The 26601-nt window shown below is 38.9% G+C and overlaps 1 protein-coding gene across 3 annotated transcripts in view; it reads left to right on the top strand.

Annotated features, from left to right (window-relative positions):
* Positions 1-26601, top strand: part of FAM169A (family with sequence similarity 169 member A) — a 69853-nt gene that overhangs the window by 10294 nt on the left and 32958 nt on the right. The window contains exons 1-3 of one of the 3 annotated variants that reach the window (XM_027864244.1): positions 8402-8426; positions 11915-12024; positions 25742-25876. In XM_027864244.1, the coding sequence (XP_027720045.1) occupies positions 11986-12024; positions 25742-25876 (174 nt within the window). In that variant the 5' untranslated portion in view covers positions 8402-8426; positions 11915-11985. Of the gene's footprint in view, positions 1-8401; positions 8427-11914; positions 12025-24699; positions 24785-25741; positions 25877-26601 lie in introns of those variants that run through there. The other 2 variants (XM_027864245.1, XM_027864246.1) reach the window with 2 other exon arrangements.

Raw genomic sequence — 26601 nt, 5'->3', positions numbered from 1 at the left:
AAGTCTGAAGTTCAAATCTTGCCTCAGGGACTTCCTAGGTTGTTGTATGATTCTGGGCAAAAAACTAAATTTCTGTATCACCTTTCCTTATAGGATTGTTGTGGGGATCAAATAAAGCACTTTGTAAACCTTAAAAGTTCTAGATAAATCCTCTTGTTGTTACTGTTTTTAGCTTAGGAAACTCGAAATTAGAGGTGAATATCCTTTTGTGTGTATTCCTTAGCAAACAAAGAGCCATACATAGTCTTTCAGGTGTTTAATACAGCAAGGGTACTCAACTTTTGGTCTCAGGAGTCCTTTGCACTCTTAAAAATTATTGAGGACTTTCCTAAAGAGTTTTCATTGATATGGATTACACATTTATTGATATTTACTGCATTACAAATGAAAAATCTTAGTAGCATGGTATTTTTTTGATCCCTGAAGGATCCTTGGACCATACTTTGAGAACCACTGTAATACAGTATTGGTATATTTAGATTTCTAAGTTTTTCAAAAACTAGGCTGATTAGCTTCTAGAATTGTTCCACTAGAATGAAACATCTGACATCTGGTGAAGTTTATTTTTGGATATTTTAATTGTGAGTAGCTCTCCTATAGCAGAATTCCTAAAGAAAAAATCCCATAGTGTTTTGTTGTACCAATGTCTTAGCTGGTAAGTTGACAGAATTTGGTCAGGTTTGTTTTGTTTCCCCTGAGTATGTTTGACAGAGTAGAATAAGGATGGCTTCTTAAAAGATAGTGAAACTTTTTTTATCCAATTGTGTAACCATAAAATTTTTATTGTTTTTGGAAATAGCACTTTTTTGAATGTCATTTGAAATTTTACATTATGCAGATTTTGCAGGAATTATGACTATTTTTGGATGTTGAACTCAAGACAAAAACATTCTATTTTCAAAATAACAAAAAATGCAAAAATGGAAGTAACTAGTTAATCTCTTCCAGCTGAGAACTGAGATATATTTGAAGTGACTGTTGCTCTCTATATCTGATGTTTTAAGAAGACATTGCTAACTTGGAACGATGGTTTTTTATATTTGCTTAATTATCATGAATTGTAAAGAGTTTAGACACTATCTTTAATAAAAAGAATTAATACTATTTTATGAGATTGGCTGCCTAGGCAGTGAATACAGTGAGTACTTGGATTTAGAAATCACCTGGGCCATCGCTGCCCGACCTCTGTTTAAAGTTGTCAATTCCCTACCCATTTACCCACTCTATGGGCTTGAGTAAATAAAATTTATATTAAAACTGTTTAGAAATTTTATTTTATCTGCAGTAATATGATGTCCAAAATTTAAATTTAAAATTTAATTTAATTGGCTTACCTAGCAAACCAAATGGGCATGCCCTTTAAGAAACCTCTAATCTGTAAAATGTAAACTCTCTTAAGAGTAGGGAGGGACCTTGTCTTTCTTCCGTTTTATTTTCTCATAAATCACCCAGTAAGTAGTTCTGTATGTAGTAGGCTTTTGATAAATGTTTAAACTGAAAGTATTTCAACTCTGGCTGTGGACCAGCCTGCGACCCCCCAACTACTTTTTATTATTGTGTTTGGAACTCAGAATGCCTTCACCAATGAAACAATTTTTCAAATAGACTTTTGATTTTTTTTTATTGTTAACACATATCAACAACATAAACACTTCAATATACAAAGAAAAACATGGTGTAGTGATTGGCTTGATGAACTTAAGAGTTAAAGAGATCTGAGTTTTAACCCTGCCTTAGACAATTACAAGCTGGGTGACTCTGGGCCAAGTCACTCTGTGTATCTTGGCCTCCATTTCCTCACATGTAAAATAAGCGAATTGGACTTAATGACCTCTAAGGTGCCTTTCAACCTTAAATCTATGGTTCTAGTTTAAAATATTATTGAAATCAGGAACCTGTTCTCTGTCCTGGATGGAGTTGCTGAAGTGTTCTCAAAAATGTGCCACTAAATTGATTTCTTCCATTTCTTCTAGGCCACTGATTAGAAGGAGAGGGAGCAAGTAGGCAGTGTGAAGGGGCTGAATAGTTTTGGGGCTGGTCTTATCCAGTTTCAGCTGTTGTTTTCTAGGATTGAGTAAAAGCAAACCCAGCCCAGTGGGGAAGAGCCATGTATATGTTCTTTGAGGGGTTGGAGACCACTTGCTTTACTTATGAAGGTGGAGGAAGTGGGGAGATATGATTTGTTGTATGGAAGTTTTGTTTACAACCAACTTGTCTAGAATACAACCCATCTTTAAATTGAAACAATACCTCTCATTTGTTTCCTAAATGTCATTGTTGAGTTGTGCCATATTGTAATTGTTGCTTGATCAGTACCATTCGTCTTCTTGTCCAAGTTTCTAGCAATGGCCCCACCCAAAGAGGGTACCCCAAGATAAATTAGAAAATAGAGAGTTCATATCATGGGGGAGGAGAACATCACATCTGACTCTTAAAAGGTGATTACATGTAAAGTAATGTTTGGAATTTTTGTGATTACTATGGTAGCTACAATTTTTTTTAATCATGTAGATGTAATTTGCCACAAACTCGTGAAAATTCATACTTAGGCAAAATAGGGCTTTCGTTTCCTAATTAAAAAATTCTTTAAATAGCAGTTAGGTGGCACAGTGGATAGAACATTGGGCCTGAAGTCAGGAAGACTTGAGTTCAAAACCAGCCTCGGGTACTTCCTAGTTGTGTGACCCTGGGAACTCACTTAACCCTGTGTGCATCAGTTTCCTCATCTGTCAGATGAGTTGGAGAAGGAAATGGCAAACCACTCCAGTATCTCTGCCCAGAAAACCCCAAATGGGGTCATGGAGAGTTGGACGCAACTGAGATAACTCTACAACAACAACAACAACAACAAATAGCAAACTCCTGCACTTTTGTATAAATGTATCTACTGTTATCTTATTTTTAATGTTTCCCTCTGTACCCTGTTAAATATTCAGGGTTACATTTTTTAGCAGTGAAAAGCTGCAAATACAGGTGTCTTTGCTTTTTTTGTACTTTTGGGCCCCGTTTTGAAATAAGTAGATTGATGAAGCATCTGGATGTTCTCTGAACCCTGGTGACTTGTCAGTGGTGTTTTGTCGCCCTTTTCTGTTTCCTCTTCCTTTTTATAAAAAAGAAAGTTTTTCCTTAAATTGCTCAGCCTTGGGAAAGGATTTCTTTTCCTGCTAACTGCTTTGACAAGGTTCTGGATAAGATGTTATAAAACTTAGTGCTTGAATTTTCAGGATTTAAACATTGTCATGCTATGGCTCCGCCTTGCAAACTGAAAAAAAAAATCCATTTGAGTTCAAATTCCTCCTTTTCCATTTTTCCCCCCCAAAATATTTAGGAACTGAAATAATCTTAGAAGTTTTCTTTTACTTGCTCAAGGCAAGCTCTTATTTGAGAGATCTTTGTGAGAATTAGATTCATTTTTCAACTAAGATGAAAGGGCATCAGCAGTTTTGATTAAGCTCTACCCTGTGTGTCCAGCACTGTACTAATCCAATCCAATAAACATTTATTAACTGTCTACTAGAGGCAGTCGGGTGGCCAGCCCCACAATCAGGAGGACCAGAGTTCAAATCCTGCCTCAGACACTTAGTAGCTGGGTGACTCTGGGCAAGTCATTTAACCCTCTTTGCCTCAGTTTCCTCATCTGTAAAGATCTGCATATCTGCATATTTAACAGGGTACAGAGGGAAATATGATGTAGAAATATTAAGAATAAGATAATATGGATAGATTTATACACAACTAAAAATGTGTGTCTAAATTAATCTGGAGAAGGAAATGGCAAACCACTTAAGTATATCTGCCAAGAAAACCCCAAATGGGGTCATGGAGAGTCGGACTGAAAGGACTCAACCACAGCAACAAATATCTACTTTGTAAGAAGCATTGTTGAGGATGCAGTCAGTTAGGAAGACAGTCCCTGCCCTCTAGGAGCTTAACGGTCTGAAGAGGGAGACAGCACACAAAAGGAGGCAGGAAAGGAGTTTGGGGAGTGCTGGGCATTAGGTTCATAGATTACGACTGGAAAGGACCTTAGAACCCACCTAATTAACTCCTCCTTTTACACAAAAGGAAACCGAAGTCCGAAGTTTAAGTGATTTTTGCCAGTGGTCATATAGACAAACAAGGCAGAGCTGGGATTGGAACCCAAGTCCTTATTCTAACTCCATTTTACAGAGAAAAGCAATTAGGGAGTAGTACAGATGGTACAAAGAACATTGGCTCAGTAGTCAGAGACCTGGGTTCAAGTACCACCTCTGACCTTGGACTAATCACTTAATTGCTTGGGCTTCAGTTTTCTTGGTAAAATGAGGGTGTTGGACCAGGTGGCCCCTCCAGTGAGTCCAGCTCTAGGTCTGTCCATCTGAATTACAGAATCTAAGATGACATTATAATTGAGTGTTAAATTCTGTGGTTCGGACTTCACAACCTGGTTCCAACCTGTCTTTGCTGATTAATTTCACATTATTCCCCCTAGAGCACTCTACAGGCTGGCCAAATTGGCCTGCTTGGTTTTTCCCATACATGACATTCCTGCTTCACTCCACCTTTTTTTTTTTTTTTAATGCCTTAATCCAGGCCACATTTTTTTGGTCTTTGTCTTTTAAAAATATTTTAATGCATTTGTGTATTTTTACATGTATTTATAATCTGCCCATCTGACTACCTTCTTTCCCTCAAGAATGCAAGAATCCCCCCAAAACAACTCATGAATAGTCCAGCAATACAAATTCTCACATTGGCCCTGCCTGAAAATCTCTCTTCTTTTTAAGTCTCTTCACTTCTCTGACAGGAGGTGGGCAGTGGCAGCAGCAGTGTGTTTGATCTTCAGTTTTCTAGACTCTTGATTTATCATTGTATCCATCAGAGTTCTAGATCAAGGGTGAAACCACCTGTGGCCCTCTAGGTCCTCAAATCCCCTTAATAAAAGGATTTGTTCTGTAAAACTTGAACTCAATCAAAAGGCCCCACCCAAAAAACCTGAGGCAGCAGGTACACTTCCCCTCTAAATCTAGGGTTTTAAAAATTATTTTTCCTCTGCAGTGTTGTCATTATGGAAGTCATTTCCCTCATTCTGATCACTTTACTCTGCATGAGTTCATTTTACCCCATACTTTTTTAAAAATTTTATTAAATATTTTTATTTCATTGAATACTTCCCAGTTTCATTAAAAATGTTTTAAACATTCATTTATTAAAATTTTGAGTTCCAAATTTTCTCCCGCTCTCCCAACCGTAAGAAGGCAAATAATGTATCAATTATACATGTGAAGTCATGCAAAACATATTTCAGTATTAGCCATGTTACCCAAAAACCCACAAAAAAGCAAGAAAAATTAGGTGAAAAAAGTATTCTATCTGCACTTGGAGTTCATCAGCTCTGTGGAGGTAGAGAGTATATTTTTTCATGGGTCCTTTGAATTATCTTAGATTACTGTCTTGCTCAGAGACTAGCTAAGTCTTTCACAGTTGATCATCCTTAAAATATTGCTGTTACTATGTACAATGTGTTCCTGGTTCTACTCACTTCACTTCGCATTAATTCATATATGTTTTCCCAGGCATTATTTTTTAAAATAAATTTTCAATGATGTCTTTTAAAAAATTCACCATAATTTTCCCTAGTATTCTCCTTCCTCTTCCTCTCAGCCATACCATATAACATTTTTTAACATAAAAAAAGAGAGAAAACTCAGCAAAATTGATTAATACATGAAAAACTGAAAATATGTGCAATATTTCACCCATGGATCTCCCACCTCTTAAAAGAGTTGGTGTGGGATTTCTTCAGTATCTTCTTTGGAAGTATAAACTTGTTCTTTGTAATTTTGCAACATTTGCTTTTGAATTTTTTATAGTGGCTGTTTCTATTTACATTGTTTTATTCATTGTGTATATTGTTTTCTTGTCTCAGTTCACTCTCCATCAGTTCATATAGGTATTTCCATGCTTCTCTTGTTGTTCAGTTATGTCTTTATGACCCCAGTTGGGGTTTTCTTGGCAGAGATACTGGAGTGCTTTGCCATTTCCTTTTCTAGCTGATTTGACAGATGAGGAAACTGAGGCAAAGACGGTTGAGTGACTTGCCCAGGGTCACACAGCTAGGAAGTGTCTAAGACCAGATTTGAATTCAGGAGGATGAGTCCTCCTGGCTCTAGACCCAATATTCTATTCGCTGCTCCATATACTTCTCTGTATTTATTGTAATTGTCCTTATGGCACATTAATATGTACCATTTCATTCATATATCATAATTTGTTTGGCCATTCCCCCATTGATGGATGTCTATTTTGTTTTCAGTTCTTTGCTGTCATAAAAAGTGCTGTAATAAATGTTTTGGTGGTTTTCTTATCAATGGTCTCCTAGGATTATAAAGCAGTGGAATCTTGGAGTCAGTAAGTATGGATAGTTTAGTCACTTTATTTGCCTAACTCCAATTTGCTTCTCATCATTTTGATTTTACAGATTTATAGTTCCACCAACAATGCACAAGTATGCCTGTCTCTCTATTTCCCCCTCCCTTATTGATTGTTCCCATTTTTTATCATTTTGCCACTTGTATGGGATATAAAGTGAAACAAGGACTGTTTTGATTTTCTGTATCAGTTCTTAGAGATCTTCCCAGTTTCCATTTCATTATTTCTTATGGTGCAGTATTATTCCATTACATTCAGATACCATAATTTGTTTAGTGATTCCCTAATAGAACAGCCCCTTCATTTATAATTTTTGGTTATTACAGAAAGAATACATGCAGGCTACATTTCAGGGCCTGAGCTTTTCTGTGGAGCCTTTACTCGTCACCCAGGCCATTTCTGAAATCCTATTAACATGTAGCTATATAACCTGTGTGTGTGTGTGTGTGTGTGTGTGTGTGTGTGTGTTCTAGATCGGAAGGGAACTTGAGATTGATGTAGAAACTTGAATTATTTTTAAAATACGTATCTTGTTTCTGACATCTTACTTTCCTCAGGTAGACTGTAAATTCCATGAGAGTAGGTTCGTATCAATGCTATTGTTCAGTCTTCAGTTGTTTTTCTTAGCAAAGGTATTGGAGTGGTTTGCCATTTCCCTTTCCTTTCAATATGCTTCCTCCCACTACCTACAGCAAGGCTGTACCCTAGGCACTGTGCTGGAGATACAAAAGACAAAGTGATTAGTCCCTGCCCTAAAGGAGCTTCTACTCTCCTAGGGGAAGTAAGTATTGTTTAAGGAAAATTGAGGAAGGAAAGTACACAAACAAAACATTGGGGGAGATGAGGGAAGAACTCCCAGAGAAGATGGCCTTAGAACAAGCCTTTGAAAGGAGGTAAAATAGGATTCTAGGAGGATGTGATGAGGAGTTAACACTGGCCTGAGAGATTGGTGGTGGGAATGGCCAAGGCTTGAGATGGAGTATGGAGGAAAGGTAATGTCAGGTTCTTGAAGTGCATAAAATCATAGATGTCACCATGCTCATCACATTTTCGGATGACATAAAGTTGGGCAGGGAATGAGAAGAAGGGAACATGCAATTGTTAAGCACCTACTATTATACCAGGAACTCTGCTGAGCACTTTACAAATAATGTCTAATTTAACTGTTATTATCCCTCATTGTGAGCAGCTAGGGAGCATCATAGTGCACAGAGTGCAAGGCCTGGAAACAGGAAGGCTCATCTCCCTGAGTTCAGATCTGCTTTCGCCACTTAACAGCTGTGTGACCTTGGAAACTCACTTAACCCTCTTTGCCTTAGTTTCCTCATCTGGAAAATGAGCTGGAGAAGGAATGGCAAACCACTCCAGTGTCTTCGCCAAGAAAACCCCAAATGGGTCATGAAGAGTCAGGCATGACTGAAAACAACAGAACAACAACACCATTTTGCCTCCAGGACCACCTCTCTAACCACTGTACCACCTTGCCGGGGTAGCTCACCCATAGAATGACTGGATCCAAAAGGATCTTGAATGGACTGAGCTAAATCTATTAAATTCAGCAGGAATAAATGTAAAGGCCTACATTGGGGTTAAAAAAATCAGTTTACATAGGGGAGGCATGATTAGATGATTGGCTGCGGTGTATGTGGTGGGGTGTGATTGTAGTAAATTCCAGTTCAGTATGAGTCAGCTGTGTGATGTTGTAAGACTGAAAACTAATGTGATCTTGGATCATTAAGAGTCATCACTTCCAGAAATAAGGAGGTTGTGGTCCCTCTCTACTCTCACCTGGTTATTGTTTCTGTTTAGTCATTATTCCTCATGGGGGTTTTCTTGGCAGAGGTACTAGAGTAGTTTGCCATTTCTTTCTCTATCTTATTTTACAGATGAGGAAACTGAGGCAAAGAGAATTAAGTGACTTGTCCAGGGTCACACAGCTAGGAAGTGTCTGAGGCCAGATTTGAACTCAGGAAGATGAGTCTTCTTGGTTTGAAGCTCTGCCACCTAGCCTAATAGTAGGTAGCATTTTTATAGTGCTTTAAAATTTGCAAAGTGCTTTGCGTATGTTAACTCATTTGATCCTGGAGTATTTTGCTCAGTTCTTTCTTGCACACTCTAGGGAGGATGTTGATCAACCAGAGAACATCCAGAGGAGGGCTGCTATTGTCTGTTGAAGGAACTGAGTGAGTGTATTTAACCTAGACAAGACTTGGGAGAGTACTTGATAACTCATTAATATTGAAAGTCTGCTGTTTGTCCTTTGTTCTCAAAGAGGACCATGACATCAGGAAGGTGATTGCAAGTAAATTGGATTTAAGTGAGGCAGGGCTATGCAAAGTCACCAGCCTCACTTTCTCTAGAGCCATCTGGACCCAGTGGCCAGATCTGGATCAGGAGGACTGGAGATGGCCCTGGAGGTGGGGGGTGGGGGGACATTGGCCTTTTTAAGTTAAGGTCTTTAGCAGGTCACAGTTTGATGGGTATGGAAGAGGTTAGACTTTACCTGTTGGTCCCTCAGGGCAGAATCAGGAACAGTGGGTGGAAGTTACAAAGAGGCAAATTTAGACTTGAAGTCCAGAAAACTTGTCCAGAATTGTAATCCGGCTGCTTCTGGAGGTAGTAGGTTTCCTTTATTGGCAGTCTTCAAGCAAAGGTTGAATAAGCCCTTGTCTGGTCTGGTACAGTTGGGATTCCTTTTAGGGTGTGAGTTGTACTGGATAGCTTAAGAAGTCCCTTCCAACCCAAGTCTATGATTCTGTGAAATGTCTGGAGTAAGTGTGTCTTGGTTGTGGAGATCCTTAAATGCCAAGGCAAAGAATTTATATTTTATCCTTTAGCCAATGGGGAGCTGTTAAAGGTTCTTGAGAAGGGGTGTAGTATGGTCATAGGATCATAGATAGAGCTAGAAGGAAACTCAGGGGTTGTTTGACCTGCCCAAGGTTACATTGGCATTAAGGAGTGGAGGGAGGCTTTGATTACAGGTGCTCTTTTCACTGTACCAAGATACCTCACTAACGGCATAAACTTGTGCTTAAGGAAGAGGATTTTTGATGACTTTCACCTTATCTGTAGAATTTTAATAAATTTTTGGTGATATTTTGGTATAAATAAACACTTGGTAGTAAATATTTGATAATGTTTGATAGGTACAGAACTTATTTCTGTAACTTGTATAGAATAATAGAGGGGCAGGAAGGAGAGACTAGGCAAAAAACACTAGGAAAGTTAGAGAAAGGAGTGAGTACTAATTGCTAGGAGTAATAAGAGAAGGTCTTATGGAGTAGGAGGAACTTGAGCTGAGCAATGAATGAAGATCAATTAATAAACATTTATTAGGCACCTACTGTGTACCAGGCACGGTGCTATAGGTATGGAGATTATAAAGACAACATTGAAATAGTTCTTGTCCTCAAGGAGTTTACATTCTGTTGATAGTGAGATAGGGAGATAAAATGTGGATTTCAAGGAAAAAGCAAGTATGCTAAGTATGAACCATGAAAGGCAGTGAGTGATATGAGAAAACTGGAGTGGTTTTCTGAAGGACTTTTAGTGCCCAGCTAGCAGTTATATTTTAACTTAGAAGTAATAAGGAACCATTGAAGGTTCTGGAGCAGGTGTGGTCCAGCTTATACCTTGGGGAAATTATTTTGGCCACTGTGTGAAGAATAGATTAGTGAATGATAGAAGATGCTGGTGGTAGGGAGATAGAGAGTCCAGGTGATGGGGGTCTACGTTATTGTGGTCGTGTGAGTGGAAAGAAGATTGATCACTGTAAGGGTTCAAATCAGGATGAAACATAAACGTACCTTTGAAAAATACCGATAGCTTTTGTTTTTACTTCACTGTCATTTCTGGATTTCTGGGCATTGCCTCCATCCCCTTCCTCATTGAATACTCTTTCTTAAGGAAGATATTACAGAAAAACAACCATACTATGGCTGCTTCTGGCAATGTATGTGTACTTTGTTCTGCCCTCATACTCTGTTGCTTCTTTGCTGAGAAAGGAGGGTATGTTTTATTATTGTATTTATTTTACACCAATTTATTCTTGTTCTTCAGACCCATTATTAGCTTTTCATTTCCTTGGAATTTGGCTTCTTTTTACTCACCGATCTTTGAATTTTCATAGTTGAAGTCAAGCTGGATATTGTATTTCTGGTTCTGCTTATTTTACTCTGCATCTTTCATGTTTCTCAGAATTCATTTGTCATTTCTTCCTGCATAGTAATATCCCATTGCATTCATAAACTATATCATACTCAGCCATTCTGCAATCGATGGGCACTTTGTTTCTCCATCATTGCTACCACAGAAAATGCTGCTGTGAATGTTTTGGTGTATACTGGAACATTCTGTCTTTGACATCCTTGAGCTATATACCCATTAGTGACATCATTGGGTCAAAGGTTATACTTTGCAGTGCTTTTGAGAGCTCTTGGTTCATATCCTTTGACCATTTATCTATTGGTCACTGGGGACTGGATATTAGACATATATTTATCAAATATTTATATATTTTGGATACCAAACCCTTATCAGAGAAATTTGATGCAGATTTTTTTCCCCATTTGACCACTTTGCTTCTTATCCTAGAAGCTGTCTATATAGAAACTTTTCATTTTCTGGTTTTCTCTTCTGCTGTAAACATAGTATTATGTTCTTTTAATTAATTTACTAAATAAAATAATAGGTGGTGCAGTGGATAGAGTGCTGGGCCTGACGTCAGAAAGGCTCATCTCCCAGAGTTCAGTTCTGGACTCAGACACTCACTAGCTGTGTGACCCTGGGCAAGTCACTTAGCCATGTTTTCCCCAGTTTTTTTATCTGTAAGATGAACTGGAAAAGCAAATGGCAAACCATTCCAGTATTTTTGTGAAGAAAACCCCAAATGTGGGGTCACAATAAGTTAGACACAGAGAAATGATTGAATAACAAAAGTTAACTTTAATTTTTTTTTTTTTTAGGTGGCTCTCTTCCCCTCACTCCATCTCCTCCTTTCATTTGATATTTCCCCTTCCTTGCCTTTCCTTCAGCTAGTCTGGTTCCTTAGTTTTTAAATTTCATTTTTTTGCACTTTTTGAAAAAGATTTTTCTCTTTTCATTATCCATCTTCTCGTGACTGTCATTCACTGATTCATCACCCTTAAAATTATCTCTTTGTCTTCATGAAATCAGAGCTTCCAAGGTATTCATTCTAGGCTCTCCTCTCAAGGCACTTTCTGCCACTGCCTTGTAGGGCTTATTCCAAGGATTCCCCTTTCCTATTGGGCCTCACTTGTGGAACAGTGCACATTATTGTAGGTGTCATAGAAGACACTGCCCCATTATAGGGCCCCTTCCCCACCATGTCCCTTATTACTCAGTCCACTTACGATTTATATCTGATCTTGTTGACCTTATTTTCTACATCTGTCTGGAAATCTCCTCCTGGTCTGTTTTCTTCCACTCCTCCAGCTGCCTGTGTTGCAAGGCGTACTAACTTTCTAATCCTTCTCCTCCCCAGAGCAAATAGACTTTTCAAGCACCAAAGCCCCCAGGCCTCATCCAGCATAAAGTTCTCATCTCTATTCATCTATGGGACCATTCACCAGTGGAATCTTCTTTCACTCCAAAGTAAGGCCTACTTCCTTCCCTCCCCCACTTTTCAACTTGCTACCCTCCCCCCCAGGTTCTTCTCTTTCTGAGACCACAGAGGTCACCTTTCCCTCTCATTGCTAGCTGTTAATTTGACCCTCACCCCCACAAATCACTCTTATCTCCCTACTCCCCTACTTTCATTTATATACTTTTTCCATGTTGTAATGTAGTCCCACAAAAGAAGCTTTCACTAGTAGACAAGATGTCATTATGTTCTGTCCATAATGCCCCCATCTTCCTTTTCACTGTCACTGCTACAAGATTTCTACCTTCACCCCTGTCTCATGTAGAAAGAAGTCTGTCGCTCTTTTATTGTCATTGCCTGCTGAATTTATTATTTACTCGTACATTTCTGTTGTTTGGGTTGTTTGAGAGGCAAATGATCTCTTCAGTTCTGTTTTTCTTTCTAAAAATGTTTCTGACTCTTCCTTATTATTGAATATCTGTCTTTTGTCCTGTGTAGTTAAGCTCAGATTTGCAGGATAGGTCACCCTGGGTGAGCACCGTTACCTTTTGGAACACATTGGAATAAACTTTCCTTTTTCTAGCAGCAGCAGAATGGTTTTGGATTATTTGAATGTCCTTTGTTTTGTATTTGAAGGTTTTTTTCTTGATGGCTTGCAGAACTTGTTTCTGAATTGAATTGTTAAATTTAACCACTATGTTAGTGTTAGGGTTTTTTTTGACCACTCATGTTAGGATTTTTTTTGACCTATTCTATTCTTTTAGGAGACCTATGATCTTTAGGTTGTCTCTGTACATCTTGTCTCTGAGTTAAATGTTTTTTGCATCTTTTCTAGGTTGTCCTTCACTTGTGTATATTTGCCTTCTTACTCGGTTGTTCTCTAATTTGTTTCTATGGTGAAGCTTGCCATTGCAGGTTTTTAAGTTTTTCTATTCTGTTCATTATTTTTGCTGTGTAGGACATACATTCTGCTCTCATAATTCTCATTTCTCTTTTTAATCACTTGGGAATAACATGGCTCTCTGTCCTCCTTAAATTCCACAGGGTCCTCTGTCTCACCAAGTATTGGGTCATTTTCCTTTATTTTGCATTGTTTATTAATAGATGCCTGAATAGATCTGGCGGCCATATTTCCTTCTGTTACTATTTTTCCTGTTGATTTATCTGTTTATGTTCAAGGTCTTTGAGTTTTCTTCTTCCTGAAATCTTTGGTACTTTCAGTCCTCCCCCCACCCCCGCCCCTTACTTCCTGACTCCCTTCCTTCTGTGGTTTCCTTGGAGGCTGGATCTCAAAACATCTCAGTTCCTTCAATACTGGGCAGTTGTCACCAGCCTGCCTATGCTCTGCTTGACTCCACTTGACCCCATCTGGGTGCTGCATTCTTTGTCTTAGCCTTGATGGAGTGCTGCGTAGCTCCCTACATGCATGGTATCCTGTCCTGGTGACCATCCCATTCCCTCTGTCCTCAGTTCAGAGGAACTAGAGGCCAGTTCTCTGGCCTCTAACCAGCCGTTCAGAGCCTTGCAGCATTGGTGCTTCTGGGTTGTTGCCCCTGGCAGACTTTTGATCCTGCAAGGCTGTGGCCAAGCTGGCTTTTGAGGCAGGAGCAAACTTTCATGGCCTGAAGCCCAGTGTCTCCATGACATTAGAGAAAGGAAAGGGGGACTGGGTCGAAGGGGTGAGTTTTGACCTAAGCCTGTGTCTTGTCCTTGGGTCTACTAGTGCAGCCTCACTACCTCTCATGAGGTGTAGGGGTGGGGTGCTAAGTTAGCTTAGGGTCAGTTCCTGGGTTTTGGGTTTGTTTTTTAACCCTTTTGGATTATAGGTATCCTAGACCAGAGACAGCTGAAGTTGCTTTATCTTTCGTGTCTAATTTCTGTTTTTGAGAGGGTATAGAGATCCAGGGAAAATGTCTAGTCCTCTATCTTGTTGCTCATGTGATCTGGTGCATCAAAGGTTACGAATACTTTGGTCACTTTTCTTGTACAATTGCAAGTTTTTATCTAGAACTGTTGGACAAATTCATAGCCTTACCAACTGTATTAGTTTTCCTGGCTTCCCATAATCCCTCCACTGAGTGTTCCCCCACCCTTTTTTGTTCTTCTTTGCTAATTTCTGGGGTATGAGGTGGAACCTCAGTTGTTTTATAAGCATTTTTCTTTTGCTGATTTTCATTTGCTGATTTCTACTGTACTATGTTTTTGATGCATTGAAAAAAAAAGCCTTATTTTCCACAAAAAAACATGTTTTCATTTTAGATTGAAGGAAAATTTTTTGTGGTTTTCTAGGCAGGGCTATGTTTTGTAGTATTTAGATTTGTTGGTATGGCAATCCAATATTGAAAAAAAATATTCTCCTGTGCCTCTTTATCATTTGCCATCCTAGGCACAGATGTCCAGTTGAGACAGATCTATTTCCTTCCAAGGTTTTATGCTCCCATGAGTGGCACTCAAGGTGTTATTTGGAGCATTACTGATGGGAGTTACAGGTGGTCAGGCCTTGTTATATTCCTTATCGCCTTTCCCCTGGGGTCCAGGAGAAGCCCCTTCTTGGCAAAAGAAGCTGGGATTAACTGGGGAAGCATAGGCAGGTTTGCATGATGGTGATGAGTGAGAATCACTATGAAAACTGATGGAGAGCTGGAAGTAGGAGCTAAGCACAGCTGGAGGGAGGAAGGAAAAATAGATAATTAGTTCTGCAAAAGGCAATCTCAGACACTAGCATTATGACCCTGGGCAAGTCACTTAACCCTGTTTGCCTCAGTTTCCTTATCTGTAAACTAAGCTAGAGAAGGAAATGGCAAACCACTACAATATCTTTTGTCAAGAAAACCTTGAATGGGGTCATGAAGGGTCAGATACAACTGAAACTGCTGATGTTGGACCAGAAGATAGCAGTAGGTAGGCAGACATCTGAGTAACTCTTCTAGTCCTATAGTATAGGTATCTGTGCTTACATGAGTTGATATAGACTTTGTGCAACCCATTACAAAATACTCAGCAGTGAAATCCCCCTTCTTTATCTTGTCTTGAGCTAGGCTTTCTGCTGTAAAATAGTTATGCTTTGATTTTCTTAAAAAAAAAAAAGAATCCCTGTGATCTTGGGTTGAAGATGTTTATAAACAATGCATTTGCTTTTTAAACTCTTTAATTTTTAAAATGGCCCTAAATTATCCAAGACTGCTAAACATGCACACAACTCCTGACTTTGAGTGAGAGAGAGAGAAAGCACTGTAGAATCGGAGACACTGTATATATCTTAAAAGTCTGGTTATCCTTGGAGCTAGGAGAAAGAGATAATTTTAGATTAATTATATAATGTTAAACAGCCTGGGTAAAGGGAAAGGATGGGATTGCATGGGGTGTTGGGTTTAGTCATTTTGATTCGGCTTTTCTGAGCTGTTGTAAGCTGCTTCCAAGTGATTACATAAATAATATGCAGTAATCTAGGTCATGCAGTAGTTGCTGACGTCTTCATGATAAAGGGTGTTATTTTCATTTCCATAATATCACATGTACAAGGGATAAATGCAGGGCTGTCCAGGTACAAAGTGCATTTGTCTTTTATTAATATTATGCATATTCACCATATCTGTCATCTACTAGGTGTTCATAGCAACACCCATGCTGTGTGACTATAATAGTGTTGGTTTGATTCTGTATGTCCTGCTAATTATTTATATTCAGTAAGATAAGGATCTAGCATCCAAGTCTGAGTATGGCAGTCTGTGGAATTGTTATAGTTATGAAACTGATCAATCAGGGAATCACATATCTTGAAATGAAATCTTTAGATAATCCAAACCAAATTCTTTTAGTTTTATCTGTTCACCCCAGTAGAATGTAAGCTCCTTGTGGGCAGGACTTTTTCTTTTATTTTGCCTTTTCGTATACTCGATGTCTTGTGTCCAGTAGCCACTTGTCAACATACTGCAGTGGACAGTGAAGAGTGCACAGAGCATTTGGAGTTAGGAGAAATTCAGTTTGGAATTCCACCTCTTGATAGTTATTAGTTGTGACAACTTTATCACTCTGAGCCTCAGTTTTCTTGTCTTTACATGGGGATAATGATATCTGTAGTACCTAGGGTTGCTCTGAGAAACAAATGAGATCTTGTATATAAAAGGCTTTGTAAATGTTAAACCACAGTTGTATATATATATAAATGTCAGGTATCTAGGCAGCTAGGTAGCCCAATGGATAGAGCACTGGGCTTGGAGATAGGAAGACCTAAGTTCAAATATGACCTCAGGTACTTTCTAGCTGTATGATCCTGGGAAGATCACTTAACCTCTGTCTGCTTCAGTTTCCTCATCTGTAAAATGGGGATAATTAGAGTACTTCTCAAGGGTGTTGTGAGGATCAAATGAGATAATATTTGTAAAGTGCTTGGCACGATGCCTGGTATATAGTAAGTGCTATATAAAGCTTATTCACTTCCTTCCTCTTCCCCCTGCCCCCCTTATTACTTTAAAAAATGATTTAATATTCCCAGATCAAAGAGAAAATATTGCAAGCAGCCAGAAAGAACCAATTGAAGTATTGTGGAAACACAATCAATATAACACAAGATTTAGCAGCTTCTACATTGAGGGCCCAGAGGGTTTGGAATATGATATTCTGGAGGGCAAAAGAGATAGGATTGTAACCACGAATCATCTACCCAGCAAAACTGAGTATAATCCTTAAGGGGAAAAAAATGGATATTCAGTGAAATAGAGGACTTTCAAGCATTCTTGATGAAAAGGCTCGAGCTGAATAGAAAATTTGACTTTCAAATACAAAGACTCAAGAGAATCATGAAAAGGGAAACAGGAAAGAGAAATTTTTTTTTAAATATTAAACATTTATTAATTTATTTAGTTTTCAACATTGACTTCCACAAGATTTTGAGTTCCAGATTTTCTCCCCATCTCGCCTCCTCCCCCACCCCAAGATGGCATGCATTCTGAATACCCCTTCCCTTAATCTGCCCTCCCTTCAATCACACCCCCCTCTCTTATCCCCTTCCCCTTCTGTTTTCCTGTAGGGCAGGAGAGATTTCTGTACCCTATTGCCTGTATATCTTATTTCCTAGTTGCATGTGAAAACAATTTTTAACATTTGTTTGTAAATCTTTGAGTTCCAAATTTTCTCTCTTCCTTCCTCCCCACCCACCCTCATTGAGAAGGCAAGCAACTCGATACAGGTTATACATGTGTAGTCATACAAAACACTTTCATAGTAGTCATGTTGTGAAAAACTAACTATATTTCCCTTCATCCTATCCCATCCCCTGTTTATTCTATTTTCTCTTTTAACCCTGTCCCTCCTCAGAAGTGTTTGTTTCTGATTACCCCCTTCCCCAATCTGCCCTTCCTTCTATCATCCTTTCTACCCTTATCCCTTTCCCCCTATTTCCCTGTAGAATAAGATAGATTTCCATACCCAATTGAGTGTGTATGTTATTCCCTCCTTAAGCCAAATCCAATGAGAATAAGATTCACTCACTCTCTCACCTTCCCCCACTTCCACTCCACTGTAAAAGCTTTTTTTTGTCTGTTTTATGTGAGATAATTTACCCTATTCTAATTTTCTTTCTTCTTCTCCCAGTATAATCCTCTCTTACCCCTTAATTTTATTTTTTAGATATCACTCCTTCATCTTCATTTCACCCTGTGCCATCTATCTGTCTGTCTGTCTGTCTATCTATCTATCTATCTATCTATCTATCTATCTATCTACTTTCTGTTCAGTGATGAGATTAGAAGGAGAGTTGGAAGTGCAAATTCAGCCCAGCACTCTAGTCCATTTGGTGGAAAAATAGGAACCACAATCATGATATTTTGATGTAGAACCACCCCCATCCCCCAACCACTTAGTGACCTGATATTAGATAAAGTTCCCAATAACTTTGAAGGAGAAATGTAGTAGAGCAAACTGTGCAAGGACATGGTAAAACGATTGGTGTCATCCACTGTTGTATCCACTATTTGTTGTTCTTAAATACACCTGGCCTCTTGTCTAAATGGTTACCATAATCCTGCAGTTTTGTCTAAAAAGACTTCTTTCATAATTATAAAAGTATTTGATCACCTACCCTTGTCTTCTGCCCATGAACAGGGAATGTCTTCTCATTCTATTAACAAATCTCAGTAGCTTCATAGCAAATATTCCCCTGGAAGCTCCCTTTTTTCCCTTGAATGAGTCCTCCTTTGCCTACCCCCATTCTCCTGTGAAAGGTGTTACTTATCCATCCTAAGTTGGCACAGAAAGCTTCTGATGGGCCATGTCTGAAAAATTAGAAAAACGACGTCTGTACCCTGGGAAACTGATGCTATAATCAGCAGTCTTCCTTAGCATTCTAATACATTTCTTTGCTTTCAGTTTAGCCTCCTACCTTTGACGTACAATCATTGGGCCTCTGCTGATGGGTGTTGTTTTGTTCATTTGTGTCTATCTTTGACCCACAATCATTGGCCCTCTGCTGACAGGCATGCCTTTCTTACGAGATCCCATCACTTTCAGTAGAGGGAATTCTCTGATACTTACTATAGAAATTTGAAAAGTGTTAAGAGGTGGGAAAAGATGGTTTTTAAGTTCCCTTTTCTAAATTAAAGAAAGAAGGTGTATTTTCTTGTTTTTCTAGTTTGATATAAATATTAGCTTTAGGAAAAAACCCATTGTGGGTTTTTAAAAATTAATTATGAATATGATAGCTGTATCCAAGGCCAGATTTTTTGTAACACTAAATTTTGTGACATTTATAGACTGTCTCATAATTATTGTTAAGCATCAAGCATCCAAACATTTCCCAGGTGACTATCATAGTATATACAGGGAGTCCCAAAAGTCTTAATGTATTTTTAAGCTTATTAAAATTAAGACTTTTGGGATACCCTGTATTTGACTCAACTAAATGCTGTTTTTATTAGATCTATAGTAGCACTTTTCATAACAAATCTGTTAGCTCTCTATCAGGTCATATATTGTGCTTTCTCTTCAGGATGGCTTCAGTCTGTTTCTTTTGACTTTGTAAGTTAAATGGTTAAGGAATGATTATTTGCTTTAAGGGCATACTGCATAGGAAAAAATGAAATGAATTACTCAACAGGAGATGCATATAAATTTTCAGATATTGCTTTTTTGTTGTTGTTGTTTTGGAGGCCATCTGGGTTACACAGCTAGTTAAGTGTCAAGTGTCTGAGATCAGATTTGAACTGAGGTCCTCCTGATTCCAGGGCTGGTGCTGTATCCACTGCACCACCTAGCTGCCCCTCCACACCACTTTTCAACCCATCCCCATACCATCCCTTCTCCCCAACTCCCTTTCTTAACTGCTTGGTCTCCTTTGTTTTCTGTTTTCCCCTATTACAATGCTATCTTCTTTAGGGCAAGGACTGTCTTACTTGTTTTCAAGCAAATATATAATAAAGGTTTTATTTCTCTTTCTATCTGGCTGGACTTAATTATCATTTAAGTTCTTTTCCTTTTATTTTTTTCCATTTATATTGTAATAGTCACTGCCTATATTACATATTGTTTTTCTGCATCTGCTTAATTTACTCTGCATTGGTTAATGTCTTGTACAGGTTTCTCTGCATTTTTATTCATTGTTGTGCAGCACATACTCTTAAGTTCATTTCTCACTAGTTGCTTAACCATTCCCCAATCAATGGAGCATCTACTTTGTTTCCAGTTTGCATTGCTAAAAATATTTTGGTGTATATGGGACCTTTCTATCTTTGACATCTCATGGGGTTTTAATTTCCATCTCCCTGTGTACCTTCTGTGATGCATATACCCAAAAAAGAAATTAATTTTTTTCTTTCTATGATTTCAAGGGAAATGGATGAAAGTAAAAGGCTGATTTATATGTAAAGTGTATACTAAAGCTAGTAAGCATCTTAATGCTCTTACGTAAGAGGTCTTGCATTGAATTTTTACCGGATTCAGATTTGTTCTAATGAGTTTTCCACTTGCTTAAAAATTAATTTGGACATTCTTTTACACTTCACTGGCCATTCCTCGTAAATACTTTTGATGAGTTAATTTGCCTAAGGCTACAGTGAACTTGTGTCATTCAGTATGAATTTAGTTGGGCCACTTGGTTTATCTCATGAACAGTACAAAAAAACAATACATGACAAGCATTTGACCTGGCAGATTTGCAGTCATGCAACACAGAAGCTTAAATATATCAAAGAAAGCAGAATGAGCAATGAGTTTTATTACGGTAACATATATTTGCTCTACAAATCACCTCCCTTCCCCTCTTCCCTATTTTTCCCCCTATGTGAAGGTAGGTGTTAGGCATCTGCTTGCTTAGCCATTATCTTTAACTGATACCTCATTACCTTCCAGCTCTTTGGATTGGGGGCACAGTAATAATTCAGGCTCCTCCTTTTCCCCCTAACCCATGTTTCTTCCCAAACAAGGGGCAGCAATGGATTGAGGTGGCTGATTTCTTTTGTTAACATGGCAGGATGATTTTGATTAAAAACTGATCTGTACTTTAAAAGGGGATAACTATTTCACTGGTCTCTACACCTTAACTTAAGAGTGTAACACTACTCCAAGGTATGACGAGCACCAGGTATAGAGCTTCAATAAGCTCTTAATATAAACATAAATAATAAAATTACATGTAACTGAATGATCAGAGGGAGTGCTTAGGACTTCAACTCAGATCTTTTGTCATGTTTACCCTCCTTGAGCTCTGTCCCTTCATCTTTTGGCTTTCGGGGAAAGAAGAGCAGGAGGAAATGATATGGATACAAACGGTGCCCTAAGGGCAAAAAAAAATATTAAGGGTTGCTTTTCTAGTACTTTGGAAATCCTGTAACTTGAGGGCATCCTAAAGTCTCTTCCCTTTATCTTGAAATACCACAAAACTTCTCCTTATTCTAAGCTCCCTTACCCTATATTCTCCCTGTCTCTAATGTTTAACCTGTGTCCCCTCTGCCCTGTCCTTAAATCTTTAAACTATAAAGAATTCCTTTTGTCTCTCTTATCCTGTCCTGTCTTTAATCTTTAACCTCCATAAAACCCTCTAAAACTACATCATCATTCTTTTTTTTTTATGGTAATTTTTTATTTTTTTTTTGTTTTCAACATTTACTTCCACAAGATTTTGAGTTCCAAATTTTCACCCCATCTCACCCCTCCCCCCACCCCACAATGGCATGCATTCTAAATACCCCCCTAGTCTGCCTTCCCTTCTGTCTCTCCGCGCCTTCTCTTATCCCCTTCCCCTTCAATTTTCCTGTAGGGCAGGATAAATTTCTGTACCCCATTTCCTGTATTTCTTATTTCCCAGTTGCATGTGAATACATTTTTTTTAAATATGTGTTTTTAAAACTTTGGGTTCCAAATTTTCTCCCTTCCTCCCTCCCCACCCACCCCCATTGAAAAGGCAAGCGACTCAATATAGGTTATACATGTGCAGTTATGCAAAACACTTCCATAGTAGACAGACTGAAAAACTAACTCTATTTCCCTTAATCCTATCCTGCCCCCCCATTTATTCTATTCTTTCTTTTGACCCTGTCCCTCCTCAGAAGTATTTGCTTCTGATTACTCCCTTTCCCAATCTGCCGTCCTCTCTATCATCCCCCTGTTCTTTTGTTCCCTTCCCCCCCCATTTTCCTGTAGGGTAAGACACATTTCCACACCCAATTGAGTGTGTATGTTATTCCCTCCTTAAGTCAAATCCTATGAGAATAAGATTCACTCATTCCCTCTCACCTTCCCCCTTTTCCCCTCCATTGTAAGAGCCTTTTCTTTTCTGGTTTTTTTTTTTTGTAGGATAATTTACCCCATTCTACGTCTCCCTTTCTCCTTCTCCTAGTATATTCCTCTCTCACCCCTTAATTTTATTCTCCAGTTATGACCCCTTCATTTTGAACTCACCCTGTGCCCTCTATCTATCTATATCTGTATTTATGTACATATAATTTTTTCCCCTCCAACTACCCTAATACTGACAGAGTTCTCGAGTTACAAATATCATCTTTCCATGCAGGAATGTAAACAGTTCAACCTTAGTAAGTCTCTTATGATTTTCTCTTTCCTATTTACCTCTTCATGTTCCACTCGAGTCTTGTATTTGAAAATCAGATTTTTCTATTCAACTCTGGTCTTTTCATCAAGAATGCTTGAAAGTCCTCTATTTCACTGAATGACCATTTTTTCCCCTGCAAGATTATACTCAGTTTTGCTGGGTAGGTGATTCTTGGTTGTAATCCTATCTCCTTTGCTCTCCAGAATATTATATTCCATGACCTGCGGTCCCTTACTGTAGAAGCAGCTGTTGTGTTATCCTGATTGTGTTTCCACAGTATTTGAATTATTTCTTTCTGGCTGCTTGTAATATTTTCTCCTTGACCTGGGAACTCTGGAATTTGGCTGTAATATTCCTAGGAGTTTTCCTTTGGGGATCTCTTTCAGGAGGAGATCGGTAGATTCTTTCAATTTCTATTTTGCCCTCTGGTTCTAAAATATCAGGGCAGTTTTCCTTGATAATTTCTTGAAAGATGATGTCTAGGCTCTTTTTTTGATCATAGCTTTCAGATAGTTCAATAATTTTTAAATTCTCTCTCCTGGATCTATTTTCCAGGTCAGTTGTTTTTCTAATGAGATATTTCACATTGTTTTCTAATTTTTCATTCTTTTGGATTTGTTTTACAGTGTCTTGATTTCTCATAAAGTCACTAGCTTCCAATTGCTCTATTCTAATTTTTGAGGAAGTATTTTCTTCAGTAAGCTTTTGGACTTCCTTTCCTATTTGGCCAATTTTGCTTTTTAGGGCATTCTTCTCCTCTTTTTGGACCTCTTTTGCCATTTGGGTTAGGCTATTTTTTAAGGTGTTGTTTCCTTCAGTATTTTTTTGGGTCTCCTTTAGCAAGCTGTTGAGTTGTTTTTCATGATTTTCTTGCATCACTCTCAGTTTTTCCTCTACTTCTCTTATTTGCTTCTCAGAATCCCTTTTGAGCTCTTCCAAGGCCTGGGACTGATTCATATTTTTCTTGGAGGCTTTGGATGTAGGAGCTTTGGCTTTGTTGTCTTCTTCTGGTTGTATGTTTTGATCTTCTTTATCACCAAAGTAAGATAATATAGTCTGACTCTTTTTGTGCTGCTTACTCATGATCCCGGCCAATTACTTGAGTTTTAAACTCTTTGTTAAGGTAAAAGTCTGCTTCCAATGTGAAGAGTGTACTGTCCCAAGCTTCAGGGGTTTGTACAGCTGTTTTCAGAGGTACTTCGAGGGACCTGTAAATTTTCACTTCTTCCAAGGTGTTATGATAAGGGGCGAGGTGTTTCCTCTCCACAGCCACAACAAGGTCCACCACACCGGCGTTCCTCCTAGCCCCAGGACCACCCCTCAGAACTGTGACCCAGATCCAAGAACAGGTAAAGCAAGATATTCCTGCCTCAGCACTGGCAAAGAGATCCTTGTAATCCCCCTCTGATCAGCCACTCGATTCCCCCTCAGTCTGTAGGCCTGAAGCTCAGGAAACAGTCGCTGCCCCGACAGCACGCTCTGGACCTGTGGCTGAGACCTAGCTCCTCTCTCACCGAAGTCACAGACTTTTCCCACTGACCTTCCACATTGTCTTTGGCATTCCTGGGTTGAGAAGTCTGGAAACCACTACAGCTGCCCGCGATTCAGTCCTCTGAGGCCTGCTCTAGGGTCGCTGTGGCCTGCGCACCCACCCTGCACTGTGCTCCTCTCCCCGCCTGGCGCGATATACCTTTCTGATCAACCATCCAGGCTGTCTTTGGCTGGAAATTTGTTTCACTCTATCTTTTTGTGGGTTCTGCTGCTTTAGAATTTGTTTAGAGCCATTTTTTTAGGTATTTGGAGGGCTTTGGAAGAGAGCTCACGACAGTCACTGCTTTCCCTCCGCCATCTTGGCTCCGCCCCTATATCATCATTCTGAAACCTCTATATAAGCATAACTCCCCCAAATATTGGGATTTCACTTAGCTTTCTTGCTAAGGAGGCCCATGCTGCTTACACGTTAAGTAAAGCTCCCAAACGAATGGCTACAGAGAAGGTCTAAGTGAATTCTTTCATACCCGAACTGCACTCCCAAACCTGACCTCAACAGTACCACTCTTCCAGGCTTTCCATAATAATAATAATAATAATAATAATAACAATAATAAAAGTCATAATAATAAACAACTAGTACTTACCACTCCAGTATCTTTGCCAAGAAAACCCTATGGACAAATTCGTGAGGTTGACTAAGAGTGAGACACAACTTTTTTTTTTTTTCCAAATATAGAATTTCCAGGAATCACTCAAGGTTTTATAGAGCTTTGCTCCCCCCCAAAGAATAAAAAAATAAAAAAATTCACAGCCATGTAAAAGGCATTGCTTATTTCTAGGGATATAAAAACATAATAGTCTCTACCCCTGGGGTAGGGAACAAGTGGGAGGGGGCAGGGTTTGTTCTGTGAGGTTTGGATTCAGTCACAGGGCTGCACTTGAGGACTTAGAGGGCCACGTGTGGCCTAGAGGCCACAGGTTCCCCACTCCTGCTGTACCCACAAGGAATTTACCTTTTATGAAAGGAAATAATCTGCACAGATAAATCAGTAGAAAATATGTATATGTAATAATAATAGTAGCTAGCATTTAGATTATCACCCTAAGGTTTGCAAAACATAAACATAATATATTGTCTTTACTACTGCAGAGAAGTGCTATTGTCATCATACCATTTTATGGATGAGGCTGCTGAGCTGAGGGGTTAAGTGACTTGCCCCAGGGTTACACAACCAGTAAGTGTCTGCTGTTGGATTTGAACTTGGGTCTTCCAAACTCCTCTTTCAGCACTTTATCGATTTTGCCACCTTGAAGGAAGCTAGAGATTTTAAAATGTAGAAGCAAGTAGAGAGTGCATTCCAGGCAGGTGGAACATGGGGCAACAAATGAGAGGGGAGATGGAATGTCTTTTAGGGAACAATAGCCAGTAGATCAGTTTGGTTGGAATGTGGAATGCCTGCCTAAGGGGGAGTATTGTGAAATCAATCTGGAAAAATTGGGTTGAGAAAGGTTGTGAAGGATTTTTAAATGCTAATAGAATAGTTGATAGTCAAGCTAGAGGAAATTTGGAGTCACTGAAGTTTCTTCTTTGTTTTCCCGGGGCAGCTGTGTATTTTCATCATTTCTTTGGAGCTCTTGAAACTGCTGCTTTTCGATCTTCCAAGGGAAGAGCTTCACCCTTAATTATCTAGTTCCAAAGGTTCATAGCTTCTAGTATGCCCATCCCTCTCTGAGTCATTAGCTACAGTAGAAATTAAATTTACAAAGGAGTACCCAAGTGGCTCTTGTAGATCTTAGCACAAAGGCTAGAACCTACTAAGCACTTAATAAATGTTGATTAATAAATTGATTGATTAAGCCACATGACTTAAAGGGGTCTTCTGACTCAGTAGCCCAAGTTTTCAGCATGGACCTCGTTTCTTATTGATTTTATTTATTTTTAGAATTGAATCTTATTTTTATTTATGCCTTCTGTTTTTACATCACTTTTCTGTCTGAATAGATAGCTCTCTATTTCTCTAACCGTGGAGCCATCCCATGAGACAAAGAAACTCCTCATTGATTTAAAAAAAAGTTACAGCAGAAATGTGCTACCCTTTTTCTTTATGCTTTTAAAGGAAACCAACCCTTGATTTATAGTTGATAATTTGGTGCTTTTACAAATTTTAATCCATGTTATTTTTCTTTTTAAGGGGATGGCATTTCCTGTGGACATGCTGAATAACTGTAGTCATGAAGAATTAGAAAGTTCTGCAGAAGATTACTTGTTAGATCTCAGGTGTGGGGACCCAGAGAACCCAGAACATTTTCCTTTTCTCAATAATCTGGTAAGGTGTTCTAGTCCTGGTTTTTATTTAATAATGAGTGAATTTAGAAGTGAAACTATATTTCCAAGGAGTGTTGGATTGTTTAATTTACAATTTTCAAATGCTAATTGTAAATCTTTGATACTTGAACCAGAAGTTTGAGTTATAAGATTGATGGTTTTAAAAAGAAAGCAGACTGAACTTTTGAATTTTGGGTATTTAAAAAAAATACACATGTTCATAATTTTTTAAAAAAGCTTACCTCGTTAGAAAAACAAAGCAAAGTTGTAATTAGCGTGTGACAGTGTGTGATAACAGCTTCAGTGGACAGGGTGCTGGGCCTGGAATTACAAAGATTCATCTTTCTGAATTCAAATTCAGCCTAGGAGTTCCTGTACTTCTGGGAGCCAAGATGGCAGACTAAGAAGTAAGTTGCTTTCACCCTCCCTTATTGACCTCTAAAAATCCAGAAAATATCACCCCAGGAAAAACCCTGGAACAGCTGAGCCAGCAGAAAGACGGGGTACAAGAGTTTTGTAGTCCAGGAAGCTTGGATTAACGGGAAAAGCATCTCTCGCTCTGAGGGAGGGGGAGCAGTACAGCACAGGAGGCATCCCAGCAAACCAGTGGCAAGGCCCACTCAGCAAACCAGGGGGAGATCCTGAGCCCCAAGGTTGTGGAGCAGGCAAACGCCAACACCTGGACCGGAAGTGCCTCAGCACAGGCAGGGGAACTGGTAAACACCA

This window comes from Vombatus ursinus, unplaced genomic scaffold, assembly GCF_900497805.2.
Source record: "Vombatus ursinus unplaced genomic scaffold, bare-nosed wombat genome assembly UNPS02014774.1, whole genome shotgun sequence".
Taxonomy (NCBI): Eukaryota; Metazoa; Chordata; class Mammalia; order Diprotodontia; family Vombatidae; genus Vombatus; species Vombatus ursinus.
This window is presented reverse-complemented; position numbering and strand designations above follow the sequence as displayed.